The 24,574-nt window shown below is 45.0% G+C and overlaps 1 protein-coding gene across 3 annotated transcripts in view; it reads left to right on the top strand.

The window, feature by feature from the left end:
- Positions 1 to 24,574, top strand: part of Dip2b (disco interacting protein 2 homolog B) — a 188,974-nt gene that overhangs the window by 118,382 nt on the left and 46,018 nt on the right. Inside the window, exons 5-16 of one of the 3 annotated variants that reach the window (XM_052161084.1) lie at positions 3,708 to 3,920; positions 7,055 to 7,204; positions 7,915 to 8,034; positions 9,949 to 10,146; positions 10,596 to 10,687; positions 13,391 to 13,501; positions 15,067 to 15,190; positions 15,769 to 15,878; positions 19,903 to 20,005; positions 21,323 to 21,387; positions 23,103 to 23,196; positions 23,533 to 23,652. In XM_052161084.1, the coding sequence (XP_052017044.1) occupies positions 3,708 to 3,920; positions 7,055 to 7,204; positions 7,915 to 8,034; positions 9,949 to 10,146; positions 10,596 to 10,687; positions 13,391 to 13,501; positions 15,067 to 15,190; positions 15,769 to 15,878; positions 19,903 to 20,005; positions 21,323 to 21,387; positions 23,103 to 23,196; positions 23,533 to 23,652 (1,500 nt within the window). Of the gene's footprint in view, positions 1 to 3,707; positions 3,921 to 7,054; positions 7,205 to 7,914; positions 8,038 to 9,948; positions 10,147 to 10,595; positions 10,688 to 13,390; positions 13,502 to 15,066; positions 15,191 to 15,768; positions 15,879 to 19,902; positions 20,006 to 21,322; positions 21,388 to 23,102; positions 23,197 to 23,532; positions 23,653 to 24,574 lie in introns of all 3 variants that reach the window. The other 2 variants (XM_052161083.1, XM_052161085.1) reach the window with 2 other exon arrangements.

Raw genomic sequence — 24,574 nt, 5'->3', positions numbered from 1 at the left:
CTTCCACGTTGTATCCATCCCAATAGACGGCTCATGGCTGAGCAGACTACAGTTTATCCATCTGTTTGTCTGTGCTTGGACATTTGGGTTGTTTCCCATTTTACATTATTACAAGTAACATTCATGTACAAGTATTTGTATAGATAAGAGCTTTGGGTTTTGGGGTTTTGTTTGTTTGTTTGTTTGTTTGTTTGTTTTGTTTTGTTTTGTTTTGTTTGATAAATACCCAGGAGTGCAATGGACAGCTAATATCACAAACGTTCAGGTTCTGTGTGTGTGGATGTTCTGGCTCTGTGGCTGTCTCAGTCCCTGGAGTTGGTCCTCTGTGGACTGCCATGTGGGTCCTGAGAATCAAACCTGGGTCTTTTGGAAGAACATCCAGTGCCCTTAACTGCTCAGGCATCTCTTCAGTCCTGTGTGTTCACTTTTTAAAAATAAACATTGTTAATATAATGTCCACATGACTGAAGTCGTAGCAGTGAGGAAAAGTTAGTAAACTGGGGACTTTTCTTCTCTTAAAAACAATAAGCAAATCATTTCTACATCTCCTAATTGGTTACAAATAAATGGCAGGCTTCTGATGAACACTGTCGAGTGGAGCCTGATAAATCCCATCACTCCAGTACAGGCAGAGAATGCTTTGGGAATTGTTCCTGGGCTGGGGCCGGAGCTCGGGCAGTGCGTGCCTGCGTAGCATGCAGCCTCAGGTCTAGGCCCTAGACCCACAGGCAGCACCACAAGCAAGCTATCTGAGCTGGTAGCTCCTGCTGTACTCCCAGCACTCAGGAGGCAGGAGGCCTGAGTGTCCTGAGTTCAAGACCAAGCTACCATTACCTTGGGTCAGTGAAATGGCATTTCCTGATGCCCAGAACCCAGAGTGGAAGGAGAAAACCAGCACCTACCCACTGTTCTCCAGCCTCCAGAGGTGTGCCCTGGCACATGGGTACCCCTGCAAATAAATTAATGAATTAAAACAAATTCTTTAATCTTGCCCAAATTTCTACAGTTATTCATGGTTGACAATTGCTTTTTTTTCCTTTTCTTTCTTTTTTTCAAGCTACAAAAGAAAATATTTAAAAGAGCTCATTTTGATTTTTTAAAAAGTTGTGGGCTGAACTTGGCTCCTCTGACAGAAGTAAGTGCTTGCTAACTGCTGAGCTATCTCTCCAGTGCCTTATTTAAGTTGTTATTAAAGAAAATATCAGATACTATGTCAGATCAGAAAGAAAGAATCCCATTTTTATCACTAGTCCAGTGCGTGGGAGTGGGCTGGAGTTGACTGTAGCTGCAGGCTGCCTGCCGGCCCCGCCCACAGTGGAGTGAGGAAGGTGTCCCCTGGGTTTGGAGCCCTTGGCATCTCATGCCCCATTGTCTGTCCTTGTCACTGTCACTGTTTTGCCTGTGAGCTTCAGCTGGTTCCTGTTTTGTTTTCTGTTTTTTTAAAAGATTTATTTATTTTATGTATCCACCATTACTCTCTTCAGACACACCAGAAGAGTACATCAGACTCCATCACAGATGGTTGCGAGCCACCATGTGGTTGCTGGGAGTTGAACTCAGGACCTCTGGAAGAGCAGTCAATGCTTTTAAGCACTGAGCCATCTCCCTAGCCCTCCCATTTTGTTAATGTCCTGAGATGTGCCCTGCTTTCTGTCCCTGCATCCTCTCTAACTTCTCCCCACCTGATGCTATCCCTCCTGCCTCTCAGCCAATCCCTGCTTCTACTGCAGAGCAAAGGAACGTGGACTCCTGCCAGGCTCTGAGCCTGTGGAAGCAGGACTGTGTCTCACCAGCTTCTCATCACTGGCTCTATCATGTTGTTGTGGATAAGCAGTCTTCACAATGAATCATTTTAACCTCAAGTCACAAATAGAGTGGTGGGCCTCAGGGTTCAAATGAAAGACAGACACCAAAGCCATGTTTTTCCCTAGCCTATGCTGCTCCGTAACTGTAAGCCATTAAACACCCAGGGGAGGGCTGGCTGGCAAAGCAGATAATTGAATTGAAACACTACACCTAATTATATAATTGATCAAATACAAAAACATAATGCACTTAGTTTTCCATAAATCCAATAATGAAAATACTGGTTTTACTATCTATAAAAAATGATTTGTTTTGGTTTTAGACTTACACAAATTAAAATGAACAGTAAGGGCAGCTTGTAAATCCAGAGGCCTTTGTGGCCTCATCGAAAACACTTTGTTCTTGTGGTGAGTCACAAGTCTCACTCCTCCCTGCCCCCACCTTTTTCAAGATAGAGCTGAAAAGAGTATTTTCTAGAAATTATAATGCTTTCTCTAAATACTGCTGTCTGTCTGTCTGTGCTCAGCTTCGCGCATTCCCTGTTATGTATGTCATGCATCTTCTCCTTCACGGAGCCTTGCTTTATCCATGAAGTCTCCAGAGTCTCTATCTGTCTGTGTCTGTCTGTCTGTGTCTTCTTCCCTCCCTCCCTCCCCCCCTCCATCTCACAGCTCCTTATAATGCACTCGGCCTACACTGAGGCGCTAAACCCTGAGCCAAGATCAGCCCTCCTCCGATAGAGCTCTCCCCGTGGTCCATTTCCAGAAGCAATGCTGTGTTCTAGTGTGGGCTTGTATATCACCAGTACTACACTGTGTGGCTTTTTAATGGCACATACTATCTCATAGACATTCATACGTCTAAGAATCCCTAGGACCTGACTTAGTTTCCCTGAACATAGTGCATTAGAAACCATCACAGTCGGTCTCCTTTTCTGTGAGGTAATGCTTTGCTGGTAGTCCTGAACAAGAAGCAAAGGTTGTGTAGCTTTGGTGCTCTGGGCTTACAGATTAGATTTACAGATTCCGGATTACCATAGTGGGATTTCATTGTTTACTTTGCTGTGGTTCCCATCCCCACTGTGGACTGTTAGCAATTGTCCTGCCTTCTTATTGACCTGGACCCACTTAATCACGTGAAGTAGGCAAAACTTTCTGCAAATCTGAGCATGGCTGTTTTAATTAAAAAAACAAACAAACAAAATCTGGGTATGTGGTAGTTGGCTTACACAGGACATGTGAGGCCCTGGGACTAGGGATGTAGTGGCTAGTTTACACCTTATAGAGCCCTAGCCTACGATAACTAGCTTCTCTCCAGAGTGGCCTCCCTCTATGTGGTTGGACTTTTTCTAGGCAAGCTGTTCTAATTTAGGCCTGGTTCCTGAAGTCAGTCTGGCTGAAAGGCACCGGGGAGTTGTAAGTCTTCTCTGACTCTGCCATGTTTGGAAACCTCACCTTTGAGCTTTGACCCTCTACTTTTCAGTTTCACTTCCCACCTCAGTTCCCTATCCCCAGCTCTCACTGACCTGTCTTCTGCCACCGTCCTTTCCTTTTAAGCGGAGACAAATACCCACAAAACCCCATGTGGCCACCCATCACAAGTCTCTGATAAGTAGACAAACTAGAATTTAGACATTGAGTAATCTCAGAACAAGAAAATAGTTAAATTCTTTGAAGAATTTTTTTTTTTTTGAGTTTAGCATGGTTGTCTGAGTTCAGCTATTCTGTTTTGTGAGTTGTGGTCTGTGGATCTTCTCTGAGTCTTAGGAGATGTCACCGCTAATCTAACTTCAGAACACTAGTGCTCCTCTGATGTCAGCATCACGTGTGCAGGCAATGAGCAAGAGCTGAGGTCTGTGCTCAAGGCAGGATCGACCCTTCTTTTTTTCTAATTCCACACAGACACGTCTTCGGCCTCTGAGGATGAGGGCTCTCTGAGACGCCAAGCTGCGCTCTCTGCTGCCTTGCAACAAAGCTTGCAGAATGCCGAGTCCTGGATCAACCGCTCAATCCAGGGATCGTCCACCTCTTCATCTGCGTCTTCCACGCTGTCCCATGGAGAGGTCAAAGGAACCAGTGTGTCTCTAGCTGACGTATTTGCCAATACTCGAATAGGTAGGAGTTGGATCTACCCAAGAACCCTACCTAATGTTCCATTTGGCACCCAGTACGCAGGAAACAGTTTATGATTGGGTTAAGTTTTTAATGGCCTAGAAAGTTTGATCACAGAGAACAGTTAATGAGGTGGAGAGGGGAATGCCACAATGCATTCGTTCACCGTGGGGTGATAGGCATCACCGGCAGTGTCAGGATAGAATGCTACTCACCTGAAGCCATATCTATTTCTGTAAGCAATACTGAAGCTGTGAGATACAGCACCGGTCTGAGTATGGGTCTATCCCAAAAAACAAAACAAAACAAAAGTCTCTACATCAAGAGCCTCTAAAATATTTAGCAGCTCAGATTTTTCTGGGAGTATTGTCTGTATTTCATAAAGCATGGAAATCTAACCTGTGCCAATTCAACACCAAGCCATTGTCAGCAAGACCTTTTGTCTTTAGCTTAAAGACTGGGTCTCTGTTGTTTGCTGCTGTGGTGTGGCTGCATAAGCTGCGTGCAGGCCGAAGGTCTGCACGCTAAGCTGCTGCTGCTGCTGCTGCTGCTGCTGCTGCTGCTGCTGCTGCTGCTGCTGCTGCTGTGTGGAGTGCTGGGCTTGCCTCTGCTTCAAGCACTTGTGAATTTTGGCCTTCTGCCTCCCTCCCTCGGTGCCACCAAGTGCCGTGCTCCACCCTCGTGCTGTGTCTGTTGTCTTACCTGTTTCCTTGACAATCAGTCACGTTTCATTGTCTTAATTAGCATCTCAGCAACCTTTCTTATCATTTTAAAACATTTCAATTTGATTTCTGAAAAGGCTGGGAAATTTTAAATTAGCGTTATAGTTTTTAATGAAGATACCTACCTTGTTAATAGAATTGCCACATAAAAGCTACCTGCCATCCATGGTAGCCCCTCTACCCTGTGCACACGTCTTGTGGCCAACATACACAGACAGTCCTGTTCTCCACCACACTGTCACAGACAACAAGCCGCTGAGATGTGACCTGGAGAGTTTACATAGAATATGTCTTACGGAGCTTTTCCACTTGCAAAGAGAAGTCCAGATACCTGCCTCATGGTCTGGGTTTTGTTAGAACAGTTGTACATCCTCCTTATGCTACTGTTAATTTTTAAAGCCGAGTTACAGAGACCGTCACATCCACTGTGCTGGATATTAGTGCTTATTGACTTAATTCCTGTTCCTTAAAGAGACCATAGTCTCTTAGGGCATGGTAGCACACGTCCTTAACCCCAGCGCTCAGGAGACATTATGAACATGATACATGTTTATAATTATACTGTTCTTTTTGTGATTTTAAAGCATGCCACTATTTGCCTATGCCTTAGCTCATTTAGCCACGCCCTTATTTTGGACAATGAAACAGTATCCAGTGCTGTTCTCTTTCAGAAATTGCCCAGATGAACATGCTGGATCAAAAGCAATATACTTTCTTTTTTTTTTTTTTTCAATTTTTTTTGAATTTGGTTTTTTCGAGACAGGGTTTCTCTGTGTAGCCCTGGCTGTCCTGGAACTCACTCTGTAGACCAGGCTGGCCTCGAACTCAGAAATCCGCCTGCCTCTGCCTCCCAGAGTGCTGGATTACAGGCGTGCGCCACCACCGCCCGGCAGCAATATACTTTCTAATTGGCTACAATCCAGCACTTGGAAGGTGAGGCAGGATTGAGGCTAGCCTGGGCTATATAGTAGGATCATCACTTCTTGAGAAGCAAAGCAAAGCCCAGAACTGACTGTACTGGCACCCCTGTGACTCCAGCACTCACAAGGCTGACGTAGAAGACTCACCAACTCAAAGTTTCTCGAGATACAGGAGACCAAAGGAAAACACTTGATGCCTTCCTAGCCATGCTATACCACAGTGGACTCATGCCAGTTTGTTTCAAACTTTAAAAAGATTTAAATTTATAAAACTCATAATCATAGGGCTTTGAAGCACAGAAATCTTACTCTAAAACTAATCTTACACTTGTGTTTTCCTTGTTATGACTTTAGTGGTTTTATTATTTTTGCACTGTACAGTTTACTTCCCCTAATTTTCTTCTTCAGAAGATTTTTTTCACTCTATAGCTGTTCAGTAGTTCTCCTTTGCATCACTCTCCAACAGAAGCTGACTTCCTGTGTTAGGAATCCTCGACACACCACACACACACACACACACACACACACACACACACACACAGTGAGTAGGCTGCTGCTGTAGTCCCAGCAGGAGGAGCAGCTGGCCCAGTTGAGGAGACCCTGTCTCAAAAAGTAAAATTCACAAGAATTTTTCCATGAAGTAGCATATGTGGGTTAATCTCTACAGAGAACAGGAAGGTGCCTTGCTGCGGGCTGTTTTGTCAGAACTAGAAGTTGACTTACCTCATTTCCCATCGTGTGAGATCCTGGGTCATCTGACCCACTGTAAGCCACGATAGGGAAAACACAACATGAGGATGTGTCCCGTGCTGGAGAACTGGTGGCAAACTGGCTGGTTACTCACTTTTATTATTTTCAGGTGACTTTTACAACATTGGATTTCTACTTATGCATTCTGTAAGAAAATAACATTTTTGAGAAATATTTGCTAGGTGATTTGATGTAATAACTAAGGTTACTCAGAGCTTGAAAAATGATAGTTTTGGAAAGCTGATATGATCTGGTTTACCTTAGACTTTGATTATAAAGTCTGTTTTAGGGCTAGGGGATGGCTCAGCAGGTAAAGGCACTTGCCTCATAACCTCAGTCCATCCTTTGAGTCTCCAATGGATGGAGACAGCCAACTCCCAAAAATTGCCCTCTGATCTCCACTTGTGCACTCTATAAACATGTATATACTCATATACACACATTCGTACACATATATATGCACATACACTCATAAACACATACATACACATATGCATGTATCACACACATGCATACATATGTACAGACATACATACGCACATATACACATGTATACACATACACCACACACATACATTACACACATATACTATACACACTCTTATAATGATAAATAAAATCTTTCTTTAAAGTCTGTTTTAAATGAGCGAGTTCTTTTTTATTCCTTCAAAAGCAAAGGATTTAAAGGTGGTTTCTTTTATTGCCAGTACCATATGATTTTAACTTTCATCTTTTCCTCTCCTAGAGAATGTCTCTGCTCCTCCCGATGTCACTGCAACTACCTCTTCCTCCTCTTCCTCCCTTCGCCCTGCAAACATCGACCTGCCCCCTTCCGGCATAGTTAAAGGCATGCACAAAGGATCCAACAGATCCAGCCTTATGGACACAGCTGACGGTATGCAGCTCCCTTGGTAGATGCTAGGGAGTCGTCAGTAAACTATGAGATTCCAAATTCTACCGTAGCCGTTCCTAGTTGTCCCAGTTGCAGAGCCTCACTGCAGCCGGGCCGCTCACCACCACTCCATGGAGCCCTCTCAGTACTTGTTCACGGTTGGCCTTCACAGGAGGTGCTGTGAACAGACTATGAAAGAACAGAGCACTACAAGAGAAGAGGGAGCCTGGGCAACCTCTCCACTGTATGCACAGCACAGCAGTCATTTGTCTTCTGGGTCCCTTTTGGATAGAACAGAACTGGGCAAAGTCTAGGCTCCATTAGAAGTAAAGTCTTAAGTGAGGAGAGGGGGAAAAAGCAGGAAAGAAAACTTAGAAAGTTTCAGTACACTAGGCACCTATACCTTAAATGTCTCATTGATAATACAAAGTTAATCAGTTTTTCTTTTTTTGTAAAGATTTGTTATTTTATGTACATGAGTACACTGTTGCTCTCTTCAGATACAACCATTACAGATGGCTGTGAGCCACCATGTGGTTGCTGGGAATTGAACTCAGGGCCTCTGGAAGAGCAGTCAGTGCTCTTAACTGCTAAGCCATCTCACCAGCCTAATAGTTTTTTTTTTTTTTCTTAGAGTTTACTTTAATTGAGGGAAGAAATATTTTTATTAAGCTCAAAAAATTTTAATCGAATTTACCATTTTCTCCCTACAGGTGTTCCTGTTAATAGTAGAGTGTCCACAAAAATCCAGCAGCTTCTCAACACTCTGAAACGACCCAAAAGACCCCCCTTAAAGGAATTTTTTGTGGATGACTCTGAAGAAATTGTGGAAGGTAGTAGTAAAAGGGCCAGATGCACGCCCATGTCAGCAGTCAACACAGCGGCCTGAATGGGCTTCGTGTCGCTGTGCCATCCCCCAGAATCATTTACCTGTTAGGTCTCAGGCAGCAGGGGTTGGGGAGATGGGCAGAGAGGACTGGAGCTTAAGATCACACCAGAATATGAATGGATTTGGCGTGTTGGAGGCTAGTTCTACTAATTGTGAATAGACTTCTCTTACTAATGAGCCTGTAAAAAAACGCCAGTGTCTGTGGAAGTGCGAAGGAGTGCGCCGTGGAGCTTCCTGGCAAACTGCCTGCCAGGAGTACAGGCTCTGTGGAGATGACACAGTTTATTAAAGAGCCAGCCACTCCTGGGTGCTCCTGCTACATTTAGACTAACTTTAAGCCCTGTCATACTGCATGTGAACTAAGGAGGGAGGCAAGTAGTCAGTCCCTAGAGTGGATCCAGAGAAATGGTCCAGGGAGAGATCATTTTGTTTTGTGAATAATAAGCTAGATGCAGAAGCATAAAGAGTGTGTGGTTTTTCTTGTAATCTAGATTTAGTGTGTGTGTGTGTGTGTGTGTGTGCGCGCGCGCGCGCGTGTGCAGGTCGTAAAAAGGGGACACTGAGGAGAAGGAAGTCCTAGCAAAGATGGGCCCCAGAGACAGAGTGAGGAGAGCAGCCAGAGGTGAGCAGGGCGGGTGGGGCTGCCTTCGAACGAAGTGCAGTGACAGACAAGACAGCGCTGTTAGGGACCCACTGCCCGAGTGCTGACTCTAAAAAAGGAAGAGTCAAACGAACGTGGTAAGTGAGGTCTACGAATCCACCACATTAGTAAGTTACAGAGAACTATTTTTCCTTATTTTTAGTTTTCTATACTGATTTATGTATATGGGTGTTTTGCCTACATGCATGTATGTGTACCACTTCATGCCTTGTGCCCACAGAGGCTAGAATAGAGTTTCAGATCTTTTGAACCTGGAATTACAGACTAGCGAGCTGACATGTGGGTGCTGTGACTTGAACGTGGATCATTTGGAAAAGCAGTTGTCCTCTTAACCACTGAGCCAGTTCTGTGACTCACACAGCTACCGCATGCACTCAGAGCATGCACACAGCAAAACCAGGACATGGCAAGTACTGGAGAAAGAAATGTCACCAACTGGAAAAGAAATGGCTGAGCTGGAGTGTTCCTTCTTATTCCTGTCAGTGTGCCCTGTGCACTCTGTAGCTGTCTCTGCAGGGCTGGCTTTCTCAGTGTTTGTTTGGATAAGAGTTCTGTTGATATTCCATGCCTGACCTTAAACCTGAGATTGTTCTTGCCTCCTGAACTCTGAGCTACAGGCTACCACACCCCACTTGTTCATGTTCTCAGTCTGTACACATGTGTATACACTAAATACTTCACTTTTTAGTCTAGTTTATGTCTAAATTTCCTTCAATGAGACTGTAGAAGGCTGAGCATGGTGGGAGACAGAAGCATGCAGATCTCTGAGTTCAAGGTCATCCCAATCTACATTCAAAGCAAACCTAGCTACATAGTGAGATCCTGCCTCAAAAACAGAACAAACAGTACCAACGACCAGCAAAAGAAGTGTAGGACTTGAAGAATTATTTGAATAATGCATGTCCACTGTAGAAAGTCTCCGGCATAGAGAGGAGCATAAGACACTCCCTCAGATTCTGGGGTAAGCATTCACATCCCTCACAGTTGAGCTCAGCTGACTGATAAACAGCCATTATATTTGGGCACTCCCAACAGTAGGAGTGAGAGCCACCCTCCCCGGGTGATCTGTGAGAGGGTGACAGAGCCCTAGTTGTCCTGTCTCAGTGTGAGAAGTCAGAGACTGGGGGGAGATGTGCCAGAGGTTAGAGCTGTTAGAGCCCCTTGAACTTCCTTCTTCTTCCTGCTTGTTTGCCACAGTACCTCAGCCAGATCCCAACCAGCCGAAGCCCGAGGGCCGGCAGATGACCCCAGTGAAGGGAGAGCCCCTGGGCGTCATCTGTAACTGGCCACCTGCACTGGAATCTGCCCTGCAGCGCTGGGGCTCCACCCAAGCCAAGTGCCCCTGCCTGACTGGGCTGGATGTAACCGGGAAACCAGTCTACACCCTCACATACGGTGGGTCTCTTGTTTTAGTTGCAAATGTCTCAATTATTAATTGAAATGAGCCATATATCGGTGACCTTTGGCCTTAATCCCAGCACTCAGGAGACACAAGATCTCTGAGTTTGTGGCCAGCTGAGTCCACGGGACAGCCTGGGCTACATAGTGAGACCCTGTTGCACAAAAGCAGAGAACGGAAGGGGAGAAGAGTGAAGGGAAGGGAAGGGAGAAAGGAGAAAGGAGAGAATATCATGTCCAGCAGAGCGGTGTTGCTTGTTTCTGGGCATGTGTGACTTCCGAATGACTGAGCAGCTGCTTGGGGAAGGACTTGCTGTGTTAGCGAGGGTAGAGCTAACTCTTCACAGTTGCTTGTAACAGCAAGCCTTGTCAGCTGGCTGAACCAAATGCTCTCTGGTTAAAGTAGGCCTATAATTTTTTTTCTGCCTGTTGTTTTCTTTTCCCAGGGAAGTTGTGGAGCAGAAGTTTAAAGTTGGCTTACACACTGCTTAATAAACTGGGAACAAAAAACGAACCTGTGTTAAAACCTGGAGACAGGGTAATTTGTTTTTGATTTGTCTTGTTTGGAAAGGTGATGTCTATTTGTTTCTGGTATTGTTCTCTGGGCTTCTGATGTTTAGTGGTAAGATTTACATAACATTTTTAAATGCCTATTTATTTGTTTGTTTTATGTGTAAGGGTGTGTTGCCTGCATGGGTAACTGTACCACATGCATGATTGGTGCCTAAGGCTGTCAGAAAAGGGAATCAAATTCCCTGACCTAGTGATGCAAATGGTCATGAGCTTTCCTGTGAGTGCTGGGAATGGACTCCTGGTCCTCTGTAAGAGCAGCTCATCTGTTTAACTAATACCAAGCTTCTTTAAGCACCAAAGTGGCTCTTATTCTTACACAATAAAGACAGTGTGGTTTATAATTCCAACTGTCTAGGAACAAGCACCACGTGTGTATGTTCAGAGGCTGTGGAACTCTTTCTAGAGCTGCTTATTGGGAAACTGAGGTAATAAAAAAATTACATCTTTCTGAAAATGAATACTTTGATGTTGACTCAAAACTTTATCTTTACAAAACTAGCTCATAAAATTGTTAAAAGCAGCTTCTTGCCATTTCACGTAGAAAGGAAAGGTAATTTTTATTACACTGTAAAACCAAATTGATAATGTTTCATTTAGTTTTTAGTTGGAAGGGACATCATATTTTTTTAATTTTTGAAGTTTTTTCCAGTTTATAATATACTGAATATGATTACTTCCTACCCTTCAACATTATTGTTTGTTTGTAATTTGTAGAATGAAATGCTAGCTACTACACAACAGTTTTATGATTAACTTATCTATAGATCTGTTTAGTTGTGTGGTGAGCACTATGAATTCTTTTTTTTTTTTAAGATTTATTTATTTATTATATGTAAGTACACTGTAGCTGTCTTTAGACACACCAGAAGAGGGCGTCAGATCCCATTTACAGATGGTTGTGAGCCACTGTGTGGTTGCTGGGATTTGAACTCAGGACCTTAGGAAAAACAGTCAGTGCTCTTAACCACTGAGCCATCTCTCCAGCCCAAGTACTATGAATTCTTAGGAACTCTCAGGAACTGGCTCTGGTGTCCACTCTGGGCTGTCAGGCTGGGACAACAAGCTCCTCACCACCTCCCCGGCCTAGCTAGCTCCTTATTGGGCTAAAGATAAATGAATCTCTTAAGTTGATCTTTAAAATATATTTATTTTTCAAAATATATTTTTTTCACATTTATTTTTGTGTGTGTGTGTGTGTGTGTGTGTGTGTGTGTGTGTGTGTGTGTGTGTGTATACCTGGGTGTTCATGAACAGGTCACAAAAAAATGTGACTCTTCTCACAGTCCCGGGAATTAGCCTCAGGTCATCAGGCTTGGAAGCAAGCACCTTTATCTATTGAGCCATCCATGGACCCTCAGCTAACCCTTTAAAGATGCTTTTACAATGTGCCAGGAACAGGCAAAGCACGGCATTTGCTTGGAGAAACTCACTGAGCATTTCCCAGCTCACTGAACCCTCAGCAGGTGGTGCTGTATCTGCCCTAGTGTCAGGATGGCCATTTGTGAGCAGTAAAGAAATGCTATAGAAATGTTATATAATTGCTCTGTGGAATTAGTCGGTCTTATTGGGGACACGGTGTAAGGCAATACTCAGTCTCTTTGCTTATGACTGTTAACAGTGTAAGGTTTAGACTGAGCTCAGCTTTGGAGTGAGTTTAAAGAATTTCATTGCAGATAGAGAGGAAACAAGGATCCAGTGATGAGGGGTTGGAGGAAAGGTTCAGGGGTGAATGTCTTGTGTCTGAGCCTCACCTGCTGAGTTCCATCCCTGGAACTCACAGAGGAGGAGTGAAAGTTGTCCTCTGCGCACACATGCGCTCTGGTACATACCCTGCACTTACACACACATCATACATAAACTGTAATAATAAATAAAAGACTCCAATGACATGATTAGATTTCAGATGTTACTCTGCAACTGTCCTAGCCGTAGCAAGCAAGCCACAGCAACAGGCAGGGAAGCTGTGATACCCCATGACTCAGCAGTGAGGTCCCAGACCCGATCTCGTAGGGCTTCTGATGTTTCCCTCACTTATCTCTTGTTAGTGAGTCAGGTGTTCCTGCAGTTGTTCATGTGCTCTACATGCCTTCCTGCCAGGACACTCACACGTTGAGTGAGGAGGACTGACAGTGCTCCCAGAGTGCAGCTGAGCAGGTAACGCTTGCTTGCTCACTCGTGGGTGCTCCTGAGAGACAATGCTCAGCTCTCATCTGCTCTCTGTCTTGATGTCCACATTTAAGGCATGAGCCCTGCAGTAAGGTCAACTGCCTTAGGCGTCCCACGTTATCAGACATGGGGGCTCTTTACTGCTGAGCCACAGCTAAGGGTAAATGGAACACTTCACCATAATGATAAGGAATTGCGTTTTTATTTCACAAAATGTGTAAGTTTTATTGAGTTTGGCTTTGCTTTTTGGTGTTACTGGAGATTGCAAATGGAACCTTAGGTGAGGCAAATACTCTCTGAACTGCATCCTTGTCCCCAGGATATATGGTGTAATCATGGGGATGATACTGTGCATGGTGCTTTTACCAGACTTTTTTCTCCTCCTCAGTTACTTAATTTCCTTCAGAGTACATAAACTTTAAATTGTTTCATTTATTCTGTTCATTCAAAGTGTTCTGTGTACAGTTAGTCACCAGTCTGTTAAATTCTCTGTGAATTTTAGGTTGCCCTGGTTTACCCCAACAATGATCCTGTCATGTTTATGGTGGCTTTTTATGGATGTCTCCTGGCAGAAGTGATTCCAGTACCCATAGAAGTACCCCTGACCAGAAAGGTAACTTCGCAGTGTTAAATGTCCTTCCTGTGACACAGTAGGTCCTGTACTCACTCAATGACAGTAAAAGCAAAATTCGCCTGGGCAGTATTGGCACACACATCTTATTTTATATAATATACTCAACTTTATAAAACTATACATGTTATCAAAAATTTATGTGTATGCAAGTATCGTGCAAATAATGTATTTTTTCTATGAAGGAATTTTTTTTTGGGGGGGGGGATTTGGTTTTTTCGAGACAGGGTTTCTCTGTATAGCCCTGGCTGTCCTGGAACTCACTCTGTAGACCAGGCTGGCCTCGAACTCAGAAATCCGCCTGTCTCTGCCTCCCAGAGTGCTGGGATTACAGGCGTGTGCCACCACCGCCCGGCTCTATGAAGGAATTTTTATATCATTGTTTCTCATTTTAAAAATTGCAGGAGTCATATATTTGAGTGTGCAGTGATTACCATTCATAGAGTACATTCCTTCAGACTTACTTTATCAAGGGATTTCTGTAAACAGTTCACACAACCCAGAGCAGGCTGAGTCGGAGGATGATGTGGTGCTCATGGCTCTTCTAGGAAAGTTGAGCTTGGACCCCTTCAATGCAGAGAGTGAGGTCACGGCGTGGGTTCCACTGTAGGGTGAATGGCTTCCCCTGAGCTTTTTCACATTGGCTGTTTCATGCTGTTTGTTACTGAGAACCGGTGTTAGACACCAGTATGGTGGAGAATGTTGATTGATTGATTTTAATATTTATTTAATGTATATGAGTACACTATATCTGTCTTCAGACACACCAAAAGAGGGTATCAGATTCTATTATAGGTGGTTGTGAGCCACCATGTGATTGCTGAGAATTGAACTCAGGACCTCTGGAAGAGTAGTCAGTACTCTTAACCACTGAGACATCTCTCCAGCCCCTGAGAATGTTAATTTATATGAAAGCATTGTTTTAAGTAATAAGAAAGAAACATTGCTGATGTTTTAGCTAATGGAGTAGAACCACTGTATTACAGGAAATCATAGTTCTCCTTAGGTTGGCCATACCTAGCTTCTTAACAATACTTTGCAGGATTACACATAAATACTTCAGAGTTTGTCTTAGGTTGCTTTTGCTCTGCTTAAGGCTAAAATCTATTTCCTTTAAAGTAAAATAAAAGAACATACAGATTTGGTGTAATTGACTGGAAATACAGGCTTTGATCTCCACTTGCATATTGCTTACGTTGTTTTGGCCTAACTGGCCTTGCTGTTTGATATGGGGCGGAGAAGAGAGCCATGTTAGACTTTCGACTTCGTTCACCTGAAAGTCAGAAAAGGTCACCTTGGCCAGTAGGGGGCATGGTTTGCTGTGTCTGCTTAAAGCAGACAGACTCTTTAAGTACAGTGTGGCTGTACTTAAACCATTGTCGAAATTGTTTGGAGCCATGTTGTCCTGAGCTGTAGCATTTGCCAGCTGTCTGGGCTCCATGGCGCAGTGGGTAGTGCTGGAGCATCTCTGGGTGCTGGTTCAGAGCGTGGTGTGCTCACATTCACTCACACTCACACCCTGACTGTGCTCATTTTTTTCCCCACAGGATGCCGGAGGTCAGCAGATTGGCTTCTTGCTAGGGAGTTGTGGGATTGCCCTAGCTCTCACCAGTGAAGTTTGCCTGAAAGGCCTGCCAAAAACCCAGAATGGAGAAATTGTACAGTTTAAAGGTGAGTAATATTCATAACCAGATACCAACTGAAAGTCAAAACTGAGCTTTAGACAGAATTTTACTAGAGTAACGACTAAGGGCTTCCTGTGTGTTTTCCCCTCTGTCATTTGAGATAGGTGCCGTGGGTATCCCCTCTCTTCAGGTAGGAAATTGAGAAACAGAGTCCTCACATCCCAGCTAGTAAATAGCAAAGCAGTGAATTGTGCCGAATCTATCTGATTCCATAGCCACAGTCTTACATTTGTGTGCTGTCTGGAAAGGGGAGCCTGGACTCTGCATTAAAGCTAAATCCTGTGTGCAGAAGGACACACAGCAGGGCACAAGGCTCTGAGCGTGTCCACTGACAGATTAGTCACCCCGTGTTGAGGAATGTCAAGGCCTGCATTAGCAGCATACAGAATGAATGCTCTCTTCGGAGAAGCTGTAGCTGGTGATTTATCACTAAGATATTATAAGTTTTTAATTTTATTGATTATGAAACAGTCCTAATATGCTCTCTTGCATTTAAGATAAAGAGGTTGGTCTGAAGTCCTTCAGTGGCTGGGGCGGCTGGTTTTCACTCTGCTTTTGATTTAGGTTGGCCTCGCCTCAAGTGGGTTGTAACAGATTCTAAGTACCTTTCAAAGCCACCCAAAGACTGGCAGCCGCACATCTCACCCGCGGGCACGGAACCAGCATACATTGAGGTAAGTTGAGGATGCATGTATCCTGGCTTCCTTTACCATCAGGTGCAGGGTTAATGCGTGTTGGGTGATTTGCTTGTTCTGCGAAGTTTCAGTCTTTTAATCTTGTAAATGTCTTGTGGTGGATTTTCTGTTAAAATTTATTTTTGAGGCAGAGTTGGAGTTTATTAACACAGATTTGAAGCATAGGGTTGAGAGGAAAAGTGGTACCTAGGAGGAAAGTGAGACACAGTCAAAGGCAAGGATGTTGTCTTAGAGGAGTCGTCTGTGCCAGTCACCATCTTGGTGACCTGTCAGTCAGGAGAAGGATGAGGACTCTGAACATGCAGACCGAGGGGAGTTAACTGTGCTAGACAAGTGAGTTCAACAGACAGAAGATACAGATCCAGAGTGTGGCCTTGGCTGACAGCAGAGCCCTCACCCTGGATCTGCACAGCACTCAGATTGGAGGACGGTGCGTTCTTTTGTTTTTTAGTTCCAGTAACACCCAGAGGTTTGAGCTTTTTTGCTAATTTTATGTTTTATTTTCCTCGTCTTTACTAGCGATTTGGCTTTATTATTATGAGATTAGCTTTGTTGCTCTGTACAGTACGTTTGGTCACACTCAGCATCTTCCCTGACGTCCCAGACATACTTTCTTGCCCTACCCACCCTTCCTTGTGTCTTTTTTATTTCAATTTTAAACTGTCAACTACGGCCTTCACTGGAATGCAACCACTCTGGGGTAGTTAGGGCACACCTCTAAGAAGATGGCCTCTTCTTTAGTGCCATTAGCTGCCAGTAACTCTCAGCTTGGGGGCTGGGACTTACCGTCCACCTTGCCTGTCCATGCTGGGATTTCGTGTGGAGCAGCTCTTGTCAGCTGCCATAACTGCTGTGACTTCATATGGGCAACTGCCCTGCTGTGCTCAGAGAACAGTCCCACGGCAATGTCATCCACTAGCTCTGATTCTTATGCTTGCCACCCGTCCCCTTTTGCAGTCATCTCCAAGTCTTGGGAGGAGGGGTGAAATAGAGGGGCCGTTAGGGCCGAGGACTCTGCATCCCTCCTTCTCTGGGCCTCAGCGGGTGCTGCCAAAGGAGCTTCTCTGATGAGCGTTGACAGTCCAGATCTCAACTGTAAATCTGCTCAGTGGGGTGAAGGATGGCATACTGGGTAAAGGGGTTTGCCACCAAGCCTGAGGGGCCTGAGTTCTAGTCCCAGAACTCACATGGTAGAAGGAATCAACAACACAAGTTGTCTCCTAACCTCCTCATATGTATCATGGCATGCGTGCCCCTCCAATAAATAAATACTGTAAAGAAAATCTGTGCTGTGCAGAAGGAGGCTGAACTACAGACTGTGGTCACTGGAGCAAGGCCTGTGACGCCATTCTGTACCTCTGAGGCTGTGCTCTTTACCTCCTCAGCCTCTTGAGGCTTGCTTACCAGCTGTCTGCTGAATTAATAAGTAAGTGCATGCATTAACTGTTAAAAAGGCTTGGGGTGCCATGCGGACTGCAAGCTCTTATAGTTGCATGCATAGTTAGTAAGATCTGAGATAGCTTTGGCCAAGGAAGAAGATGGGGCAAGTGATGTTGACTGCAGAGGGGGGAGGGGTGCTGAATGTACTTGAAAGATAGCCAAGCAAACAGGAAGTTAATGTGCATGACACACACACACACACACACACACACACAGAGGGTTCTCCAGCAAGTTGGGAACTATTAAGGGGCTGTCAACAGGAAGGAAGGAAGGAAGGATGACTTTATTATACAGAAACATTTCTCCAGGCCCATCTGGATGGCTCAGCAGGTGAGTGCCTGCCACTCAAGCCTGACTAGTTTGAACACAAAACTCACATAAAAGTGGAAGGAGAGAACTGGCTCTGCAGACTTGTCCTCCAATCTCCACACATGTGTTGTGAATACATGGGTGCTCTCCCCATGTCATAATACAAATAATAACAAAGTTTAAGAAAAAAGACTTATCTAGACTGGCTGGGCTATAATGGGAGTACCAGGTTTTAGGTTTTGTTTTGGTTTTCCCGCTCTACATTTTAAGTGTCTTACCTGAGTGGACTTACCTGAGTGTCTGTAAGTGGACCATGCTCATACAGTGTCCCCAGAGGCCAGATGATGGTATCAGATCCCCCAGAACTGGAGTTCTGGATAGTTGTGAGGGCTGAGAGGGAGAGGATGCTGGAATCTGAAAGAGCAGGCAGTGCGCTTGTGAGCCATCTCTGCAGCCTGACCCCCTTAAAAGGTTACTGACATGAGCGGAAGCTCATAGGGATGGCCATGAGGGCAGTGGGTCAGCCTGAAGGAGGGAGGAAGCAGGGTCAGCCGGCTTTGCCAACTGATGCTAAACAGAGAGAGAGGGCAGGAAACACTCATATCCCTGGTTTGGCACCTGGATGGCAGAGTCCTTCGGTTAAACAGAAGATACAGACAATCTCAGGCATCATGCGGTGCTTGCCTCTGGTCCCAGTGCTCAGGAGGCAAAGGCAGGCAGAGCTCCACAATTTCAAGGCCGATCTGGACTACAGAACGGATTCCAGGACAGCCAGGGCTACATAGGAAGACCCTGTCTAGAACAGAAAAGAAGGAAATATAGAGAGTTCTCATAGGTGGTAGGGTTGGCAGCCTTCGTTCCTGTGGCTAGAGGCACTCCGGCAGGATGCCTGGGGCAGGGGCAAGCAAGGGTGCAACACCCTGATGGCATGGAGGCAGGAAGGAGGTGGGACTCTTCGGAGTGTCAACCTTTGAGGCTGAGTCAGAGGTGATTCTGGGTAAGATAGCTCATGAGACTCTGAGGCACAAGTTTCAGACAAGCCTGGGCTTCATGGTGAGACTTTGTCTCAGAGAAGGAGAAAAACAACTGAGAGGTGGCCAGAGCAGTGAGAGGGAGGGAGAAACCAGGAGACACAAGCACCAAGGGCGGCAGCTGGGTAAATTACCTTCTAGATCTGCCATCCGAAAGGCTGATGAGCTTGATAAAAACCAACATGGAAGGAGTGCTGAGGGTGAAAACAAAGTGGAACTCTTTGTAGACTTGCGTAGGGCCTGCTGCTAGCTGAGGATCCAGGTCTTTGTGGGGTTTTTTGTTTGTTTGTTTTGTTTTGTTTTGTTTTGTTTTGTTTTAAAGCAGGCTGAGCAAGCCCTGAGGAGCAAGCAGTATTCGACCATGTTCTCTGCTTCTTTTTTTTTTTTTTTTTTTTTAAGATTTATTTATTTATTATATGTGAGTACACAGTCTTCAGACACTCTGGAAGAGAGAGTCAGATTTCATTACGGATGGTTGTAAGCCACCATGTGGTTGCTGGGATTTGAACTCAGGACCTTCAGAAGAGCAGTCAGTGCTCTTAACCGCTGAGCCATCTCTCCAGCCCTGTCTTTGTGGTTTTAGTATTTCTGTGGCTCTAGGGGATCCAACCCCGTATCTTATGCAGCTAGACAAGCATCCCACCACTGAGCTACAGCCCAGCCTTGGGGAGTGCACCTTACACACGTAGCTCTGCAGAGCCGTGCTCCACCAGGGGGCTATCTACCATTCTGTGTTGGCAGTGTCCACAATTAAGGCTTGAACCCAGTGCAGCCATGCAGTGTTCACACACCAACAGTGTCAGGTTCCACTGGCAATCTAAAGATGCAAACACGGCACCATTCCGCATCCAAAGGCCAGCAGCATCTGCCATCTGTGGCATCTGTGGAGTCTGGGACTGTTCCACACAGACACTGCGGAGTGACTGTGTCTGGTGTTATGCTTCTGTTCATGCAGCTCATGTCACTTGGCTTTAGTTTTTTTGGTGGCCACGTCACATTGATGAGCAACTGAACTTTGAAGTCTTCTGACACTCGCTTCATTGTCCTCCAGTCCTGGCTTTATTTGCCTAGAGTGCGAAACCTTAAGTGCTCCCATTCAGCATGTAAAATTAAGCCCATTGTGATGGATTGTCTGGGTTTAGGTCTGGGTTCTGAATTGTGTTGTTGATAATAACCCATCTTACTGTGCTTCTTACAGTTTTATTTTTGTTTTATTTTTCTAGTATAAAACAAGCAAAGAAGGGAGTGTGATGGGAGTCACAGTGTCCCGGCTCGCAGTGCTGTCTCACTGCCAAGCTCTGTCTCAGGCCTGCAACTATTCTGAAGGTCAGACTTCATCCCATGACTGCCCTCATTGTTAGCTTCAGATGCGTGTGATTGTGAGTGCCCACTTGGTGATTGGACTCCATTTAATGACTAAATTCCAAGGGAAATGTTCCAGGACACATTCTTGGCTTGCTTTTGCCTTCATTGTTACAAAATAATTAAAAAAAAAAAAAACAAACTTGTAATTTAAATAAACGTCTGGATAAACCAGATATATAAAGTATGATTTCTAGAGTACAGAAATAGAAAACCCCAATTAAAACCGTGTGTCTGTAAGCTGTGGAGTCTTGGATGTTCCCATCTTCTCATGTAGACCTTCAAGCTAAGTATAGTCCAAGAAATTCAGCTCCAGATATGCAGATTGAAACAGAAAGCATCCCGAGCCAGGTGATGTGGCCCACAGCTATTGCCCTGGCACTCCTAACAGGCAGGAAGGGTCAGTTTGAGGCCAGCCTGGGGTATGCAGTGAGTTCTAACTAGCCTGAGCTATGGCACGAGTTGAGACCCTGTCTCAAAAAAATGTGAAACTTTTGCTATGTAAATGAATATTTTGTACCAAATATTTCGTCAGAGTCCAGGCTGGCCCCCAGCTTGAGCCCCCCTGTGCCAACATTCCAGGCCTGGACTGCAGGATCTGTCTTCAGTACCTACATCCAGATGTTCTTTTCCACATTAACTTTTTAGGGTTTCGTTTCCCTTTGCAGAGTAAAGGTGACTATGTGCCTTTCATAGCATCAATCCTGCCTGATTTTAAAATACATGCATGTGATGTATGGGGACCACAGGCAGGGCTCCGTGATGAGCTGAGCGCCCACACTCAGGCTCTGCTGCGGCCTGAGACTCAAGTTCCAGAGCGTTAGAAATACGGAGAGAGCGTCACTGAGTGAAACAATCAGATGCAGGCGTATGCTTACCTATTTTATCATGTTGATAATCTACCTATAGGTGTCTAGAAATAGACATTTGTGGACATAGGTTTTTAAATAGAACAATACTTAATGTTTTTCTAAGAAGTATACTTTTTACATATATTTGGAATTTCCAGAGTTTCTAAACAAACACAAGGTCTTTATTTCTCTAGGATAATGTCCCTCAGTCTAAAGGTTTCCACCCCTACGCTCCACCCCCATAGCCTACCCTCTGTGACCCATCTCACTGTCACCACCTTCCAGCCATTCTGCAGGGCCTCAGCATCAAGGAGATGCTAATCTCCTGATTGTTTCTCCAAAAGCTTAGGGGGCCTAGGTGTGTGACATTTTTGTAGTCACGCACTGTTAACCATGCTGCCTCTGTTTCCCTCTGTCTTTTCTCTTGCAGGAGAAACTGTAGTAAATGTTTTAGACTTTAAGAAGGACGCTGGGCTGTGGCATGGCATGTTTGCGGTAAGCTGTAGGCATGGGGGGTATATAGTAAGATGTGCTTGAGGTTGAGGCTCTGTAACAAGGGCATATCTCGAGATTTGCAACTGAAGTTCCCAAAATGTCATTAATATTGTCTAAAGGACACCCAAGCATGAGGACCTGAATTTAGATCCCCAGGATCTAAAAAAGCCAGTACAGTAGTACACATCTGTAAACCTGGGTAGTACACATCTGTAATTAAATCCAGCTAACCTTAGCAGCCATGGTGAGCACCAAGCGACTGTGCTGGAGAGATGGTCAGTGGTTAGAGCACTGCTGCTCTAGGAGAGCTCTTGTTCTCTTCTCAGCACACAGGTCAGGCTGCTTACGAACACCTGTGACTCTAGTTCTGAGGGCCTTCTCTCTCTCTCTCTCTCTCTCTCTCTCTCTCTCTCTCTCTCTCTCTCTCACTCACACACACACACACACACACACACACACACACACATTTTCTCTCTCAGCAAAGTAAATTAACAAGAAGTAAGAGAAAGCATCTAGTGCAGTCTCTACCCCTACCCCAACACCTCCCCTATCCCACCCCCATTTGAGAAGGCCTATATTCCTTAAATATTTGTTTACTTTTTTTTTTTCAATCAGAAGTTGAGGGGGAAAAAACTCTGGGAGGGCTTGAGGGATCTTCTTTCTATCTATAATCTAAGTGTAGAGAGAACCTTTTTCCTGAAACTAAATCTGTACCATCATGGAGGTACTTTAGGGCAGGGGATGGGACTTTGTGCGTAAGGGCAGGTAAGTGTCACATGAGCAGGATGCTCAATTGAAGTACTCAGGCTTAGTTGGGAGTGGTGGCTAGTACCTAAAATCCCAGCTCTTAGAAGGTTGAGGCAGAAGAATCACTCTGAGTTCAAGACTAGCATGGGCTACTTGAATCCCAAGCCAGGCAGGACTGTGGAGTACGACCATCTCAAACACACTGATGCCCCACAGAGCACAGGCTTGGTTATCGTGCTGGGCCAGGTCTCTGGGGATTGTATATCCTTGGTATGGGTGGCAAGAGGGACAGCAAATTTCAGACCCTCAGTTCTCTCAGCTCTCTCTACCTTTACAAACGCTTACCTTGTAAGGAACTGGAAAATAATTGTTTGCTTTGTGACTCTGTTCCATTTCTGCTCCCTTCCCCGCACTGTAGCACATGACAGCAGGACCACCATGGAGCACTAGACGGGCTGGGCAGCAGTTAGTCGTTCCTACTGACCCTTGTAAAGCAGCTGCCTTGCGAGCCTGCAGGACTTCTTCTATAGCTACCCTAGAGAAACAGTTGTATGCGTGCCCATAAACGTGAGGGCAAATACATCCCTTCACACCAAAAATGGCCTAGCAGTACTATGGGACATGTGCGGCTACACAAAGGGAGTAGATAGCCCTCTCACTCTGGGGTGCATGGATGTATCTGTGAGACATCAGAAGTAAAAGCAATAAGTGGCAGATGCATGGATACTATGATGCCTGTAACGTGCCTAAAGTGACACACATATGTAGTGTGGACAGTGGTGCTCAGGCAGAGAGCCAGGCGTGGGCGGGCTTTCCAGTGCTTCAGCTCCACTGCTAGTCTCTCAAGTGTTTTTGACGCGTACACCTGCATAACACCCTACATCGTTGTCAGCAGAGTGCCAGTATAACTTCAAGTTGCTAAATAGACAGTTTGTATTGATTGCTTTTTATGTTCTCTTGTTTTTCAGAATGTAATGAATAAGATGCATACAATTAGTGTACCCTACTCTGTCATGAAGACCTGTCCTCTCTCTTGGGTCCAGAGAGTCCATACTCACAAAGGTAATTATACATCCACATAATAACTGTGAAACTGGTAGGAGCTCGCCTCCACAGAGAATCAGTTCTTTTCCTTGGGGCTTACCAAATTTTGAAGTTGTTGTAGGTAAGCCATTTGCTTTATCCCAATGTGACCTTTCCTATAAATCGAGATAAGTTCTCCAGAATTTGACTTACAGTTAGCGCTGATGAATCCTATATTATTGTTCTGAGTTTCTTTTTTCTCCAAGTGAGAACTATCACTAAAATAAGCAGAATTGTCCTAATTGCAATATATTGAAAATACACCCCAGTTTGGCATGTGTATGTGTCACAACTCTGTCCCCTTTGAATCTGTAGCCAAAGTAGCGTTAGTGAAGTGTCGAGACCTACACTGGGCCATGATGGCACATCGGGACCAAAGGGACGTGAGCCTCAGTTCTCTGCGGATGCTAATTGTCACCGATGGTGCAAATCCCTGTGAGTACCGGGCATAGAAATCCTAACATCTGACAGGCTGGGTTTTTTGTTACTCTTCTCCAAGCTTTTCTGTTCTCCACATCTCATTAAGATGTAATTTACATACGACAAAGCTTGCCCATTTCACCAGGTGATGGTGGTGAGAGCATTAAATCCCAAGAGACAGAAGCAGGCAGACCAGGTTCGAGGCTGGCCTGGTCTGCAGAGTGAGTTCCAGGATAGTCAGCGTTATATAAAGAAACCCTGTCTCAAAACCCCTCCCTAACCACCCCCCCCCAAACAGCAACAAAACCGAACAAAACATCCCCTCCCCCCAAAAAAATTTTTTTAAATGTGTATATTCTTATGTTTGTGTGCTATATGCTACATGTGTGCATGTTCCCTCAGGCCAGAGGAGGGTGTCTGACTTTGTGGGACTAGAGTTCCAGGGTCGTGAGGCACCTTACAGGGTACAGGAGCGGCACGTGGATCCTGTGCAGGAGCAGGCCCTCTCAGACTCTCTCTAGCCCTCCACGTTCCATCTCCAAAGATTTGCCTGTTCTGCATACTTTACGTGACTGTGGTCCTGTGTTGGTCTTCCGTGGTCGGCTCCCCCCCAGTTGGCCTTGTCCTTTGGATTGCCATGTAGACCTTCATAGATGTAGACCTTCATAGATGTAGACCTTCATAGATGTAGACCTTCATAGATGTAGACCTTCATAGATGTAGACCTTCATAGATGTAGACCTTCATAGATGTAGACCTTCATAGATGTAGACCTTCATAGATGTAGACCTTCATAGAGTGTGCTCATCCATTCTTCTCTCGATGGACTTAGCAACTTTTTGAAACCATGCCTTTCTCATTCACTGGGTGCAGGGAGGGGTTTGCAGGTGACTCGATATAACCAAGTGTGTGAATTTGGTGTACATTCTTCCACACA

The sequence above is a fragment of the Apodemus sylvaticus genome, chromosome 17 (assembly GCF_947179515.1).
Source record: "Apodemus sylvaticus chromosome 17, mApoSyl1.1, whole genome shotgun sequence".
In the NCBI taxonomy this organism is placed as follows: domain Eukaryota; kingdom Metazoa; phylum Chordata; class Mammalia; order Rodentia; family Muridae; genus Apodemus; species Apodemus sylvaticus.
The sequence above is the reverse complement of the archived record's forward strand: the minus strand, read 5'-3'. Positions and strand labels throughout refer to the sequence as shown.